The sequence below is a fragment of the Zootoca vivipara genome, chromosome 6, assembly GCF_965207765.1.
Source record: "Zootoca vivipara chromosome 6, rZooViv2.hap1.1, whole genome shotgun sequence".
Lineage (NCBI taxonomy): Eukaryota > Metazoa > Chordata > Lepidosauria > Squamata > Lacertidae > Zootoca > Zootoca vivipara.
The window spans coordinates 27424969-27440558 of NC_142589.1; the positions used below are offsets into that span (position 1 = coordinate 27424969).

At 45.2% G+C, this 15590-nt stretch overlaps 1 protein-coding gene across 2 annotated transcripts; it reads left to right on the forward strand.

The window, feature by feature from the left end:
- Positions 1–2601: 2601 nt before the first annotated feature.
- On the forward strand, positions 2602–6228 carry LOC118087956 (protein C19orf12 homolog). Of its 2 annotated transcripts, none has more exons than XM_035121049.3 (3): positions 2602–2742; positions 4342–4519; positions 5834–6228. In XM_035121049.3, the coding sequence occupies exons 2-3, from the start codon at positions 4360–4362 to the stop codon at positions 6097–6099; spliced, it is 426 nt and encodes a 141-aa protein (XP_034976940.1). In that variant the 5' UTR covers positions 2602–2742; positions 4342–4359; the 3' UTR covers positions 6100–6228. The 2 variants fall into 2 exon arrangements, with proteins under 2 accessions (XP_034976940.1, XP_088527977.1); XM_088671851.1 differs by having other exon boundaries at positions 2608–2742; positions 4351–4519.
- The last annotated feature ends 9362 nt before the right edge of the window (positions 6229–15590 follow it).

The window sequence follows — 15590 nt, forward strand, 5'->3', positions numbered from 1 at the left end:
CTGGAACTCCGCTGCGAAGGGCCCGTCTGGCCACCCCCTCCACACCCAGTTGAGCACACGTCTGAGGGTGCGGTCCTGGGTAGATGCAGAGGCCACATCGGCGTCTGATACTGGCACTTCTGGGAGGTCCTCAATAAGAAGACCCAACATCAGGGTCTTTTCCAAGGAGTCTTCTCTTCTCATGAGGTGGCCAAAGTATTGGAGCCTCAGCTTCACGATCTGTCCTTCCAGGGAGCACTCAGGGCTGATTTCCTTAAGAATGGATAGGTTTGATCTTCTAGCAGTCCATGGGACTCTCAAGAGTCTCCTCCAGCACCATAATTCAAAAGCATCAATTCTTCGGCGATCAGCCTTCTTTATGGACAATTAGGAGGCGCATTAATTATGCAATCCTAAATCGAAGCGAAACTATTTGATTGTGGATCCCAAAAGAATGAAAGACTTTTTAAACCTTTCCTAGACCCTGGAGCCGGCACCCCTAGAGGATCAGCAAGGTTCTAAGGGGAAGGTGCATTGACAGCTGCCAAAAGCTGTCAAAGCTGCAAAATGATTTGGAAAATCTGCTAAATTGTTGCGGTATAAGATATTTCATAAAAAGAAGAAATCTGTTGTTTGAAGCTGTAACAGACCGAACTTTGATTTGACTTGTGGATTAGTTAAAACAATGGGAAAGACCAGCCAAGATGGAGACACCGTGTAGCCGAAAGGAAATTTCCAGTGCCCGTCGTCTGTTTTGTTTTGCAAATCTCCTGACTGCTTGTGGTTAAAAGAGGAATGAAAACAATGTATACTCCGGCCTTCCAGGAAGCGGTGTTGGGTTACTTGGAAATATTGAAGGACATGAATAAGACACTGCAACATTCCAGCTTGTCATGGGCAGAGACTGTGGCTCAAGAACAGGATTTAGAAAATCACTTTGAAAGTAAGACTAAGGAACAAGAAATAGAAGACTTTATCAAAACTGACTTTACTAAAACTGACTGGGACTGTAAAGAACAAATTCTGGATGTTGCACAACAAGGAATTGGAAAAGAAGAAGATGAAAGCAAGGAACAACAATGTGAAAAGAAGACTCAAGAAATGGAGGAACCTGGAGGGACTGAAATTTGGGGATGTGTGTTGGTGGAAAGGGAAATGCAGAAGGAGGGGGGTTTAGAGGCCTGGATTTGGAAAGGGGAAAGATGTGGTGTGGGGTAAAAACTTTTTAGTTAGAGACTTTTGGTAGCTGAACAACGGTTTCGGAAATCTTGGCCTGTAAAAGGAAATGTTGACCCAATCGGGGGAAGGGCATCAGGGGAGGGGAAGGAGAGTGTTCTTAAGTAAGTTAAGATTTTGATTAGGGAAATGAATATATATGTAAATTGAGTTTTTCTGGAGGGAGAAAGAAGAAAGATTTAGGAAAAAATTTAAGATTTGCATTAAATATATTCTGTATAGATAGGCATCTGGGCAGAGAGCCATTTTCCTCCTCTCTGCACTTGGGAACACCTGGTGGCAGGGGGTGTCCTGAGGGGAGGGGAGGGGGATGGAAGGAAACTCAGATGCAAAAATGGATATCCTTTGAAGTGCTGCGCCTTGCGGGTTCCTCTGGTGGCAGGAGAGGACTGGCGGAGGTGCAGCATGAAGAAGGAGGAGGATTGAGTGAATATTATAAGGGTAAGATTTTGAATTAGAATACGAAAATCGCCACAACTTGATATAGAAATTAAGAAAACCAGGAAGAAGAGAATCGAGGAAGTCACAAATACAATGTTAAGAATGTAGGATTTAGAATATGTTATTGTTTTATTGTTTGTTTGTTGGTTGTGTTGAAGGAGAAGCAGGAAGTAAACCAAACCTCAGTGCTCCGCCGTCCCCGTCCCTTCAGTGGCAGGGGAGGGACTGGGGGCGGGGGAGGAGGGGGGGGAGGTCAAACCTAGCCTTAAAATGGACCCCTTTGACTCTCCACCCCCGCTGGTGTTGCTGGTGGCAGAAGTGGGCCTGTGGGGGGGAGGGGATGAAGGGACAGAATTTATATTGTATTTTTTGTTTGTCTTGTCTATATAAAAACCAATAAAAATTATTATAAAAAAAACAATGGCAATCTTATCACCTCTCAGCCTCCTCCTCTCCAGGCTAAGCTCACCCAATTCCCTCAACCGTTCCAGGCTTCCAGGCCTTTATCATCTTGCTCCACCTTCTCAGCACACATTCCAGCTTATCAATATCCTTCTTAACTTGTGGTGCCCAGAAGAGGACACAGGACTCCAGGATTAGGAGGATAACCAAAAGGTTCCTTGGACCAGGTGGGTTTGAAGAAGAATTTGATAGCACGGGAGGGGGGTGGCTTGGGTATTCTGGGAGAGAATTCCAGGCATTTTTTTGAGAAGAGGAGAACCTTTGTACTCGAGGGTGTGGTGAAGCTAAAGGAGCAAAGGTGACATTTATGTGGACATTCAGGATGAGAGATACCAGACTTGGCTACTGAGATCCTTGAAGTTAAAACTGACAAGTTTGTGTGAGACACAGGAGCAGAGAGGGAGCCAATTGATTAAAGGAGGCGTGTCTGAGGCTTGATTGGATTAGCAATAAACTGTGAGCAGTGGGTTTTTTTGTTAAACTGAAAGTCAGGTTTTAGTCAAAGTTGCTTACTTTCATTTATTAATTTGCCTGCTTCCTGAACCAGAAGAACTATCTCTTGAAGAGGTCCATTTGGCTCTCTTATTCTATCCGAAGAGGTTCCTCTAGGAGAGAAGCTGTTGTGTGAGTGATATTGTAAAATCTCTTAAACTATTTTTAATTGAGTTTCCTTTATTAACGTGTTTGTTCAGAAGTAAGGCCCACTGACTTCAATGAGACTTACTCCCTTATATGCTGCATGCGCCGCTGCCCTAGTTTTCTGCCTGAATTTCCTTTACTGGGCATTCTGTTAAATGAAACAGGGTAGGATTTGTTATTCATTGAGATACAAAAAAAGAGAGGAGAGGAGTAGGGTGTTTGTTTGTTTTTTTAATTTAGTTGCAATGCAACATTTCACTTTACAGATTATATTCCTTTTTCAAGTTTCTGTGGATGGCATTCAGTGCTAATTCTACTCAGAACAGAGCCTTTGAAGTTAATATGCATGATTAACTTATGCTCAGTCATTTCAGTGGGTCAACTCTGAGTAGGGCTAACACTGAATACCACCCATAGGGTTTGTATTACACCTTATTCTATTACTGAATCATGAAGGTTGCAGTTGTGCTTGCACTTGGGTGTCAGCCGCAATGAATTAAAAAAAACACACCAAACGTTTATTTTTCTGCCACACCTTTGTTTTTAATTGTCTGTGGCCCCTTGGTCTTGACATTTACATTAAAAAAAATATGAATGCATTTTTGCCTTTTGTTTTTACTGTTTTAGTTTCATATTTGTTTTAATGTATGAATCCAAGTGACTCTGAGTTATGTTTTGTAAAAACAACAACAACTATTAATAGGTTCAAATAATAATAACAAAAAGAATAATAAATGAGGTTATTAAGCGCACACAGAAATGTATTGTAAGATAACAATAAATTAAATGGAAGTATGGGGGTGCCAGAAGGCCTAAAATATGGGTCATAAAACAAGACCAAACTTATTTGCAGCTGTGGAAGAAGATTGTTGATTGCAACCTTGTACGGTGGAACCCCAGTTTTCGAGCGTCTTGGAAGCCAAATGTTTCGGTTTCTGAACGCCGAAAACCCGGAAGTAATTGCTTCCATTTTCGAACGCACCGTGGAAGTCGATTGGCTTCTGAGGCGCATTTCTCAATTTTCTCCACTGAAATTGCCGCCCGCCCACTGTGCCTTGCTTGTCAAACGTTTTGTAAGTTGAACGGAATAGAGTACATCCGAGTTCAACATCCGAGGCTCCACTGTATCTTCTTGCATTCCAATAAAAATGGGGAGTAGATCCTTGCTCTCTGGCTGCATATGAGAAAAGTACAGCAACTAAGACCCAAAAAGGTTTGCCCAAAGCATTGCAGTTCAAAACCAACAGATGAATCATGAGGCTTGTCAAGCTTAAGATATTGTGGGAAGCTGGGAGGGGAAGCGGCTCAGTGGTAGAACATTTGCCTTGCAAGGAGAAGGTTCCAGGTTCAGTCTCCTGCATCTCCAGGTGTGGATGAGAAAACTCCCTGCCTGAAATCCAGAAGAGTTACTGTACTGCCAATCAGTGTAGGCAACCCTGAGTTATATGGACCAGTGGCCTGACTCAAAGTGGAAAGCAGCTGCCCAGCGCACTATGTGTGTGTTTTTCATCTGTATAATTTTAAAACAAGTTGTTGACTTGCGCATGCATGTCTTGTGACCATTGTACATTTTTTTTAAAAAAGACGTTCAAGGTCTAAACAATGCCGATTCATGTGAATGATGTGATTCAACTTCTGTGCCGACTATCTGAAGTGCGGGGAATGAAGGCAGCCATCAAACATTCGGGACGAGGAGCACTTATGGCAGGTTTCGGCGCGTTCACTGGAGGCTTGTTGGGTGGAGCAGTTGGCCTTGCAGTGGGTGAGTACATGGTCCCTTATGAAAGGGAACCCTCAGTGCAAAATGATCTTGCCATTTAACTAAAACATTAGTGAATATGGAAACACCCGTTGGTGAAAGGAAGGCAAAAGGCTGTGGCTCAGTGGAGGGAGCACCTGCCTGGCAAGCAGAAGGTCCCAGGTTCCACTGCCAGCATCTTCAGAGTAGGACTAGGAGAGACTTCTGCCTGAAACCCTGGAGAGCCGCTGCTAATCAATGGAAGCAGTACTGAGGGTATCACTCTAAGGCAGCTTCACTAAATCATAATCCTGGCTGGCTTACCTGTTGGGCCGCGCAGAGCTAAAAGGACTCTGCTCCTTGGGAGACAGCATGTTTGTGGCAGACTACGGTTTGGCGAAGCATTATGTTCAAGTACATCGAGAGTGGATTTTTTGAGGTGGTGGAGGTGAACAAACACATTGAACTAACACTAAATTGCAGTTTGGGATGGATGTGACCAGAACCAGAAATCCTCTCAATCCAGTGAGCTATTTTTCCTCTATCTTCCATCCTGTTCCCTTCCCGCCTTACAGCTGTCAATGGGCAAAATGTCTACACCTCCCAAATGCCACCCCATGGTGTCCTCCAGTGTGGTATAGTGGTTAAGAGTGGTAGTCTCATAATCTGGTGAACTGGGTTCCCGTCTCCGCTCCTCCACATGCAGCTGCTGGGTGACCTTGGGCTAGTCACACTTCTCTGAAGTCTCTCAGCCCCACCCACCTCACAGAGTGTTTGTTGTGGGGGAGGAAGGGAAAGGAGATTGTTAGCCGCTTTGAGACTCCTTCGGGTAGGGATAAAGCAGGATATCAAATCCAAACTACTACTACTACTACTCCTCTTCTTCTTCCTCTTCTTCTTCTTCTTCTTCTTCTTCTTCTTCTTCTTCTTCTTCTTCTTCTTCTTCTTCTTCTTCTTCTTCTTCTTCTTCTTCTTCTTCTTCTTCTTCTTCCAACTCCCTGCTCTAGCTTACTTCTAACTTTCCTTACTCTGAGGGATTTCTCTTTTCCAAAAGCAGCCCCCAAGAGCTGGTTCATTACTTAGGTCATATCAAATGCTAACCTACTCAGCAGAACCATATTTGTAGTAAAAGGACATGGCTAACACATGTTCAGTAAATACAGTGGGCCTACTACCCGGGTTTTCAAGTTTATGAGCTCTAATCTATCCCCACAACAGAAGATAAGGGGTGTGTGAGAGAATGAATGCAGCAGAACGATTGAATCTGCAAAAAGGCTTTCTAGATAGAGGCTTTGAGAGCAGGGTGGCTTAAAACACCTCTCTGTGTTGCTTTTCTAGGTGGGGCACTTGGTGCCTTGATCGCAGCCTCAATGGCCAGTGGACAATTTAAGCCCGTCCCTCAGATTATTCTGGAACTTCCTCCAATAGAGCAACAACGGCTTTATGAAGATGTCCGGGCCATTGTTAGGAACCTGGAATGGATGGATGTGGCACAGCTCACAGCACTGGTCATGGGAAACTCATCTCTTCAAGAGAAATTGCTCATGGTGGTGACAAACTACATCACCAAGGAGTTTGGAGCTACAATCAAGTATGGAAAGTAAAAACCACAAGAGCAGCAGTCTGTGAAGAGCAACAAGGAAGGTCCAGAAGATCCCACCAACTGTACTGTGGATGTTTGGAGCAAGTCCTAGGCTTTGCAGACACGACACAATTAAAGGGCTACAATACCACTTTAAGAGTAATTAGGAACCATTTGTTAAGGGCGCAGAGAGTTTTGCACAGCACCAGTACAAACCCACCACTAATGCACTATTTCTGTGGCAATGTTGGGTTACAGACAGAACACACCTGCAAAACAACCAACCAACCAACCAACCAACCAAGAACCCACCAGTTTGAAGATTCAGTTGCTAGTTTAATTGTAGCTGGCTTCTGCACAATGGACACAGAGAAAGTTTCTTCCAGGCAGAAAATTGTCATCCAAATTTGTATCCAATGTAGCGTCAAGTTGAAGTTACTAAGCAGGCGAGATGTGTTGCACCAGCAGAATGCTCTGTGCAAGAGCATGCAAAAGTTGGTAATTTTTTGTGCAATACCCTGTTTCTCCGAAAATAAGACGTAGCCATAAAATAAGCCGTAGCAGGATTTTTAAGCATTCAAGGAGTATAAGCCATACCCCGAAAATAAGACATAGTGATAGGTGCAGCAGCATTGCCGGCTGCGGCAGGAGGAGGAGGCAAAAAATAAGACATCCCCTGAAAATAATCCATAATGTGGGTTTTTTAAAGGAAAAATATAAGACGGTGTCTTATTTTCGGAGAAACACGGTAGATTACATAACCTGTTGAGTGGGATTCTTCTGTTTCCAACATTAAAATTCAGCTGCCCATTGGTGCAAGAGCCCTTGAACTAGTGGTCAGAGAACACTCAATACAGCCCATGGACATTTTCACAAATGAGAAAAGCCAGTCTCTCTCGAATGCTCTCTGCGAGAGCAGAACTCATTGATTTTATACAGGATGTTTTGTCTGACTCTTCAAGTCCAGGGATGGGGAACATGTGGTCATCCAGATATCAGTGGATGGGACAGCATCTTCCAATGCACCTGATGGCATCTTAGGCAGTGTATGGCAGGCCACATGGAGTTCTTTTCATAAGCATTTGACCACTGCTGCCTGGCCCGAGGCAGCTACCTTACTCTTTCTAATGGTAGGGCCGGCACTACTGCAATCGAAAAAGCGATAGCCTGCACATGTGGAACAGATGCTTCAGTTTATTCACAATGCAAATGTTTCATATCTATGTCTAGGAAATTGGTTGGCTGGCTGGCTGTACTCTATTCATTCAGATACTGCTGATCAAAGTACTTTCCTGTTTTGGAATGGGAAATGTGTGCCATTTTAGGATCGAACACAAGAGTGCCCATGCAAGCTTGTATTAAATTGGGAATTCCTGGGTGTGTGTTACTGTGCACACACAGTTCTGCTGACTCCTGCACATGCTCAGTTTGTGCAAAATGAGCACACATAAATCAACAATTTGGGAAGTGAGGACAAAGACAAAAGGGAGCACTCCCTGGGATGGGTGGGAACAAGTCCAACTCCCTGCAATGCAGGAATATCAAGTAAAGCATCCATGGCAGATGACCATCCAATCTCTGCTTTAAAACCTACAATGAAGGAGAGTCCACCACCTTCTGAAGAATCCATTCCACCATCAAACAGCTCTTACTGTCCAAAGGTTCTCCCCAATGCTTAGTCAGAATCTCCTTTCTTGTAACTTGAAGCCATTGCTTTGAGTCTTACCCCCCAGAGCTGGAGAAAACAAGCTTGTTCCATGTGACACTGTGACAGCCCTTCTCATATTTGAAAATGGCTACCATATCTCCTCTCAGCCTCCCCTACTCCAAGCTGAACATGGCCAACTCCCTAAACTGTTCCTCATCAGGCTTGGTTTCCAGACACTTTATAATCTTGCTCATCCTTCTCTGCACACGTTCCAGCTTGTCAATATCCTCCTTAAATTGTGGCGCCCAGAATTAGAGTTGTACTATTACTTCCCTTGATCTGGACATTACACTTCTGTTGATGCAGCCTAGAATAGCATTAGCTTTTTTTTAGCAGGGTCTGGTCTGGTTGCAGATTGGAAGGGGCACTGCAAGAGGTTGGACCAGATCAGGGCCGGCCCAACAGCCAGGCTGGGTGGCGCAGGGCGCCAGGCCACCAGGGGGTGCCGCGCTGCGCCCGCCACGCTGGGAAACGGGGCAGGGTGGGGGCGCCGGAGGGATCCAGCGCACCACGGCGCCAGGGCACCAGATCTGCTCAAGACAGCCCTGGACCAGATGACCCTTGGGGTCCCATCCAGCTCTACAATTCTAGGAGTCTGTGATTCCTGTTTAGCTTTTGGTTTACTAAGACCCCTAGAACCTTTTCACATGTATTACTGGCAATCCAGGTGTCTCCCGTCTTATATTTTGGCTGTGTACGCAACATACATTTTTAAAGCATATGGTTTTCCCCAAATAAATCTGGGAACTGTGGTTTACCGCTCATGAAGTTGCACTTCCCAGCACCCTGAACAAACTGCAGTTTCCAGGAAATCGTACGCTTTACGTAAATATTGTATAAGCAACCTTGATGGGAGGGGTTATACAGTGGTACCTTGGGTTAAGAACTTAATTTGTTCTGGAGGTCCGTTCTTAACCTGAAACTGTTCTTAACCTAAGGTGGCACTTAGCAAATGGGGCCTTCCGCTTCTGCGGCACAATTTCTGTTCTCATCCTGAAGCAAAGTTCTTAACCCGAGGTACTATTTCTGGGTTAGCGGAGTCTGCAACCTGAAATGTCTGTAACCCGAGGAGCCACTGTAATGTGTGACTTGGACCTGGGAGACCAGGTCGGCCATGAAGCTCACTGGGTGACCTTGGACCAGTCACCGCCTCTTGACTTAACCAACCTGACAGGGTTGTTGTGGGGATTAAATGAGAAGGGGAAGAACCATGCATGCCTTTTGGAGGAAAAGGTGGGTGGGACAAAATTACAATAAAGAAGGAAAACAACAAGAATAACTTCAACTACAAATGTGTGTGTGAAAATGTGGACCCAGCATTCTGTGGTGTCTTGGCCCTGTAGTTGCATTGCTGTATAAGCTGCATTGTACTTCTTACCCTTTCCCCATAATCCCACCAGCATAATTTGTTGGGATTTAAGGCTGTGTGTGTGTGTGTGTTGGGAAGCAGAGTGTAAGAGCAGCCACCTGCCACCCCAGCAGTCTGCCTTGAGGCTCTTAAGACGGTGCCTCTTATCAGCTGCATAATGTCAGTGCCAAGTGCCAAAAACACAGGTGTTGCCTTGGAAACCCAAGATACGCTGTGCCAGCAGTTCTAGCAAATAGCTGAAGAACTGTGTGTATGTCGCGGGTGGTGGAGAGGTGCACATTTCTACTGAGAAACCATCTGTTCCAGTGACAGTTATTAACCTGCTGGTGCTTTGAGTATGACGGAGTCAAGCCGAACTTTAGCAGGCAGATGGATAGAGTGACTGCTGCTGCTGCTTGCTTCTGTTCCAGCAGAAATCCCTTCTCTCTACTCCTCTCACATTGCTCTCAGGCTTATCAAGCAGTGGGAAGGAAGCCTGTTGAAGGATGAATCATAGAATCATACAACCATTGGGCTAGAAGAGACCCCTGACGCATGACCATGCAACCTTCGCTTAAAGACCTCCAGTGATGGAGAGTCCACCAGCTTCAGAGGGAGTCTAAATGCTATTGGAAAGCTTGCAAGCAGGAAGCAAATACTGGAAGGCCATCATCTGTGTGTCTGCATGACTTGGTATTCTGAGGTAAAGTGCCTTCATTCATGGCAGTTCCCTTCTTTAGGCTTACTGACAGCTTTTGCCTTCATCAAGCTTCTACTATCAGGAATGTAAGAATCCAAAATTGTAGGGAGGAGAGAGGAAGTGGACTTTGCTTTGGCAGCTTGAATCTATTTTGTCTTTAATCAGGAAGGAAGCTTTCATCTCTGCATTTCAAGAGATCATAAAAATCAATGTGTTTCTCCACATTTCCAAGCCAGAATACACACATTTCATCGCTTAATTGCCGTTAACTCTCTCTGTTAATACCCCCCCCCATTAAGTGTGATTTATGAGAGCTGATTTTAAAAAAAAAACTCGGGAAAGATAAAATTTTAATTCATCCTAAACTTTGCAAGAGAGAACTGTGGGATTCCAAAGCCACTGGGAGGCTCAAAATAATTTCACCACAGCCAGGCTGCAGAAAGCAGCTTTCTTTCACTTCACCGTGGTTGGAAGAAACACTCTGTTGCTCAAAGAGAGACAGAGAGATCATGGGCTGAAGAAGAAGCCAACAGTAAAATGCAGCCCTTACTTCTGGTTTCCATTTGAAACTTGGGTGGTGTTCACACCAAACACAGGCACATGCTGTCTCTGCACAGGTACAAGAGCTTGTGTGACACAGCCCACATCCACACCATGCATTTCAAGCAGTATTATGCTTTAAACAGCCATGCATTCCCCCCCAAAGGATCCTGGGAAGTGTAGTTTCTTAAGGGTGCTGAAGGTGGTTAGGAGACTCGTGGAGGAGAGAGAGGACTATCAATGGTTACTAGCCACAATCGCTATGCTCTGCCCCCACAGTCAGATACAGCAATAGCTCCTGAATACCAGTTGCCAGAAAACCCAGGAAAGTGCTCATGAGCTTGAATCCTGCTTGCTGGTTTCCCACAGGCATCTGGTTGGTCCAAGTGAGACTATGGTGCTGGATTAGATGGGCCATTGGCCTGATCCAGCAGGTGGTTCTGATGTTCTTATAGACCCCTATTCCTATCTCTCCCCCATCTTCTTTTATCTAGGCTAAATCAACCCAGTCCTTTCAACCTCTTCTCCCACAGCTTGTTTTCCATACCCCCTACCTAAACATGTTCCAGTTTATCTCTATCCTTCTTAAAAGAGCAGGACCTATAACTGGACATGATGCTGAAGAACAAAGCGGAGCTATTACTTCCCACCACTTGGATGGAAACTGTGGTCCTACTCATGAAGCCTAATGTTGCATTTGTTCAATTTTTATGTAATGGCTACTATGTGCATGTACTAGCAGTTCGAAAGCATGTCAAAGTGCAAGTAGATAAATAGGTATTGCTACAGCGGGAAGGTAAACAACGTTTCCGTGTGCCGCTCTGGTTCGCCAGAAGCGGCTTTGTCATGCTTGCCACATGACCTGGAAGCTCTACACCAGCTCCCTCGGCCAGTAATGCGAGATCATAGAATCATAGAGTTGGAAGAGACCACAAGGGCCATCCAGTCCAACCCCCTGCCAAGCAGGAAACACCATCAAAGCATTCCTGACAGATGGCTGTCAAGCCTCTGCTTAAAGACCTCCAAAGAAGGAGACTCCACCACACTCCTTGGCAGCAAATTCCACTGCCGAACAGCTCTTACTGTCAGGAAGTTCTTCCTAATGTTTAGGTGGAATTTTCTTTCTTGTAGTTTGAATCCGTTGCTCCGTGTCCGCTTCTCTGGAGCAGCAGAAAACAACTTTTCTCCCTCCTCTATATGACATCCTTTTATATATTTGAACATGGTTATCATATCACCCCTTAACCTTCTCTTCTCCAGGCTAAACATACCCAGCTCCCTAAGCCGTTCCTCATAAGGCATCGTTTCCAGGCCTTTGACCATTTTGGTTGCCCTCTTCTGGACACGTTCCAGCTTATCAGTATCCTTCTTGAACTGTGGTGCCCAGAACTGGACACAGTACTCCAGGTGAGGTCTGACCAGAGCATGAGCACCACAACACCAGAGTCGGTCATGACTGGACCTAATGGTCAGGGGTCCCTTTACCTTTACTATGTGCATGAGATGAGAGAATTATTATTATCATTATTATTATTTAGCCATCCTCCACCCTAAGGTTTTACTGCAATGGGATAAATCACAGCATTAAAAACATTTTAAAACAAATGATGATCACAATAGGGCGAGTCCTAAAATTATAAATCTCAAATGCCAAAGGCCAGGGTAAAGACATAATGCCTTCATGTGATGAAACTTGTATAGTGAAGCTGCCCAACACACCTGTGTTGAAGGAATTTCACAGCTTAGGGAGCTACCACTCACACCCTTGAGCCTAGTGAGGGTGGAGTAACTACCAAGAGGGCCCCCTGCTCTGATCATAGCACCCAACAGAGCCTATAGCAAATTGTCTACATATGTGAACCTATACATGGAAGAAATATCTGGGCACAGATGTTTAAGGAAGATCAAAAGCTCCCTGCCCTCATTTTTATTTTAAAATCCATTTTGAAGTAATCACAAACGTTGGCAAATTTGGGAAAGTGTGAAGTTCTGCAAAATCTTGCAATACAATGATTTTACAGTAACCACTTGTCAAAGCATCTAATCTCCTGCTGCGGAGCTTTAGCTTCTGCTGCTCTTACAGTGGCTGTTTTTCTTCGGCAATATCTTTCTGTTGACTTTGGAAGGCCGAAGCTTTGGGTTTCATCGCTCCGTAGGCAAGGGAGCCTCGTTTTCCTGTCATTTGCGGCTGGAGCACCTCCAACACTGTCACTGGGAAGCATACAACAAAGCATAGTTCTGAAACTGCGCTCAGCTCTCTCTCTCTCTCTCTCTAACAAAACTGTGCCTTGTTACTTTCCTAGCTTTGAAGAACAGTCATGTCTCACCACTTCAGAAAAAAAAAATATCCCAGAGCTTACTCCAGTCTGGTTTTGATAAGTAAATGCATTTCAAGGTTGAGTTTCCAGAGTCAAGCAGTTCTATGTTTATGAAGTGGCTTCCTGTTGGAAGGCATCTCTACTCTCCCCCCCCCTTCATGTCTACCAGGGATGAAGAATCTGTGACTCTCATTTCGCCAGAGGTGAAATGGGAAAATCCTGCCCCCTTGCCAAGCCTCACTTACCAGGATCACACAGCTTTCAGTGAGACCTTGTGAGATTGTGCAGAGCTCAGTGAGGTCTTGTGAAAGCTCTGCAATATCCCACTAGAGGTTGTTAAGTTTTTCTTTAAGATTGATGTGGTCAATGGTGCTACGCAGAGATGTGTGTTTGTGGCCCTGATCTGAATGATAGCACACCTGCGAGCTTTTGATAATTTGAATAATTGGAGGTGGAGTTTACTTGCTGCACTGAATGGAGCGATGTGATTGGGTAATTGATTATTTTGAAAACTGTATTTAAGTTACCCAAATGTTTCATACGTTGGTGTAGTGTGAGGTGCAGAGTAATGGTGGCAAGAGGGGTGTATAGCGTATATTCAAAAATAAAAAGCAAGCAAAGATATTGCGGACAAGTTTGTTATTTCATCGTCCCTGCCGCTGCTGACACTCAGAGTTCTGCAAAATTGTGCGAGATCTTGATAGAAGCTACCACAGCGCAACCTTGGCAGCGGTAGCAGGAGTGGGCGAGGTACCCTTTGGGGCACTGCCCATGGGATTCTGCTGCCCGAGGCAGGCTGCTTCACTCCCTTTTCATGTTTGGACTGGCCCTGCCGCCAGATGTTGGAAGCATCCAGGTCACACCAATCCCAGCCAGGAAAGCCAAGAGTCATGAATGATGGATGTCCAACAGTATCTGCAAGGCGATTCCCTGTCCCCCCGATGTTGCGTTGATATACAAAGCCCTGAACAACTTGTGTCCAGGATGCCGTAAAGATCATCTGAGCCTCTATATCCCAGCTCGTTCACTGAGCTCATTCGGAGGCATCTTATTGGTTGTCCACAGTGTTATAGAGGACCAACTGATCTAACCATTTATGGTTGCAGGTCCCTTGGTGTCAAACACGCTTTCAACAGAGATTAGGTCTACATTCGCACCATGATGCCACTTTAAACAGCCATGGCTCCTCCCAAGTAATGATGGGAACTGTAGTTTGTGGTGGGTGTTGAGAGTTGTTAAGTAAAGGTAAAGGGACCCCTGACCGTTAAGTCCAGTAGCGGACAGCTCTGGGGTTGCAGTGCTCATCTCGCTTTACTGGCCGAGGGAGCCGGCGTACAGCTTCCGGGTCATGTGGCCAGCATGACTAAGCCTCTTCTGGTGAACCAGAGCAGCGCATGGAAATGCTGTTTACCTTCCCGCTGTAGCGGTACCTATTTATCTACTTGCACTTTGACGTGCTTTCGAACTGCTAGGTTGGCAGGAGCTGGGACCAAGCAACAGGAGCTCACACCGTTGCGGGGATTCGAACCACAGACCTTCTGATCGGCAAGCCCTAATCTGTGGTCTAAACCACAGAGCCACCCGCCTCCAGAGTTCCCTTAGAAGAGGGATTGACTATTAAACCACTCTGGGAATTGTAGCTCTGTTAGGGGCCTCCTAACAATTCTCACCACCCTTAACAAACTACTTTCAATCAGCATTTAACAGGAAACACTTTTTGACTGAAACATATTTTTAATGCTGCCCCACCCCCTACAAACCACAATACCATCTTTGTTTCATTCTTTTCTCTGGCCATTTTCCTGCGGCTTCCTTTGAACGTGCGTGTAAGCAGGTGAGATGAGTAATAAGGAGATGTCTCTGCCAAGCCGCCCCTCCTGATCTTCATGCTGCAAAAGCCAACCACAATTTTTGTGCAGCGGGACCCTTACGGCAAAGCAGTAGAGCATTGTGAGGGAAAGGTTATTGCCGAGCACCTAGTACCTAATACAGGCAGCCTCATGTGTTATCAAAGCCATTTAATTGCAACATTCAGAAAATGTTGCCAGTGCGGTTTAGTAGGTTAGTGTCAGACTAGGACACAGGAGACCAGGGTTCAAATCCCCCAATCAGCCATGAGGTTGACCGGGTGGACTTGGGCCAGTCTCAGTCTCAGTCTCTCAGCCTAACCTACCTCACAGCTTCTGGACCAAGTGCAAGGGGAGCCCCATACTGAGCGCACTACAGAAATCCAGTCTTGAAGCAACCAGCGCAGGAACCACTGTGGCCAAGCTTTCCCGATCCAGAAATGGTTGTAGCTGTTGTACCAACTGCAAGTAGGAACACCTTCTGTTTTCTATGGCTTTCTAGACTTCTATAATGGAAGGCAACCAAGGACTAGAATGCAGAAGCGTCTACTGTGGTAGCAAGAATGCAAAAGTGTCGTGTGTTTTTCGGAGCAGAATCAGCAAAAATTCCCTCAGCAACACACCAAAATCTACCCTACACACAGCTCAGCCCAGCGTTCTTCACTTGCAGCTCACCAGAACACAAGCTAAAAAGCAAGCTGGGGGGAGGGTGTGCAGTGAATACAATCCTCGTTCACTGTGGACAAAGAGTCACCTGGAATCTTTGCCATTAGAGATTTAGCAGGCACCTTCTGTGGCAATTTTTAAACACCTGCTGAAAACTTTTCTGTTCCACCAGGCCTATGTAGGTGGAATACATCCTTCCACAATGGTTCCCTGATGTCTGTGTTTAACTTTTTAAATATGGTTTTTATTGTGTTGTTTTACTGCTGTAAACTGCATATATACATACCGCTGCCGTATGTGTGTGTACACACACACACACACACACACACACACACGATGCAGCAGTATACAAATATTTTTATAAATGAAATTTAGTTAAGATTAGC

Excerpts from the sequence above, each read along its gene's own strand:
- LOC118087956 (XM_035121049.3), top strand. The coding sequence starts at position 4,360 with ATGCCGATTCATGTGAATGATGTGATTCAACTTCTGTGCCGACTATCT. Across the intron at positions 4,520-5,833 it reads AGCAGTTGGCCTTGCAGTGG|GTGGGGCACTTGGTGCCTTG; the intron begins GTGAGTACATGG and ends TTGCTTTTCTAG.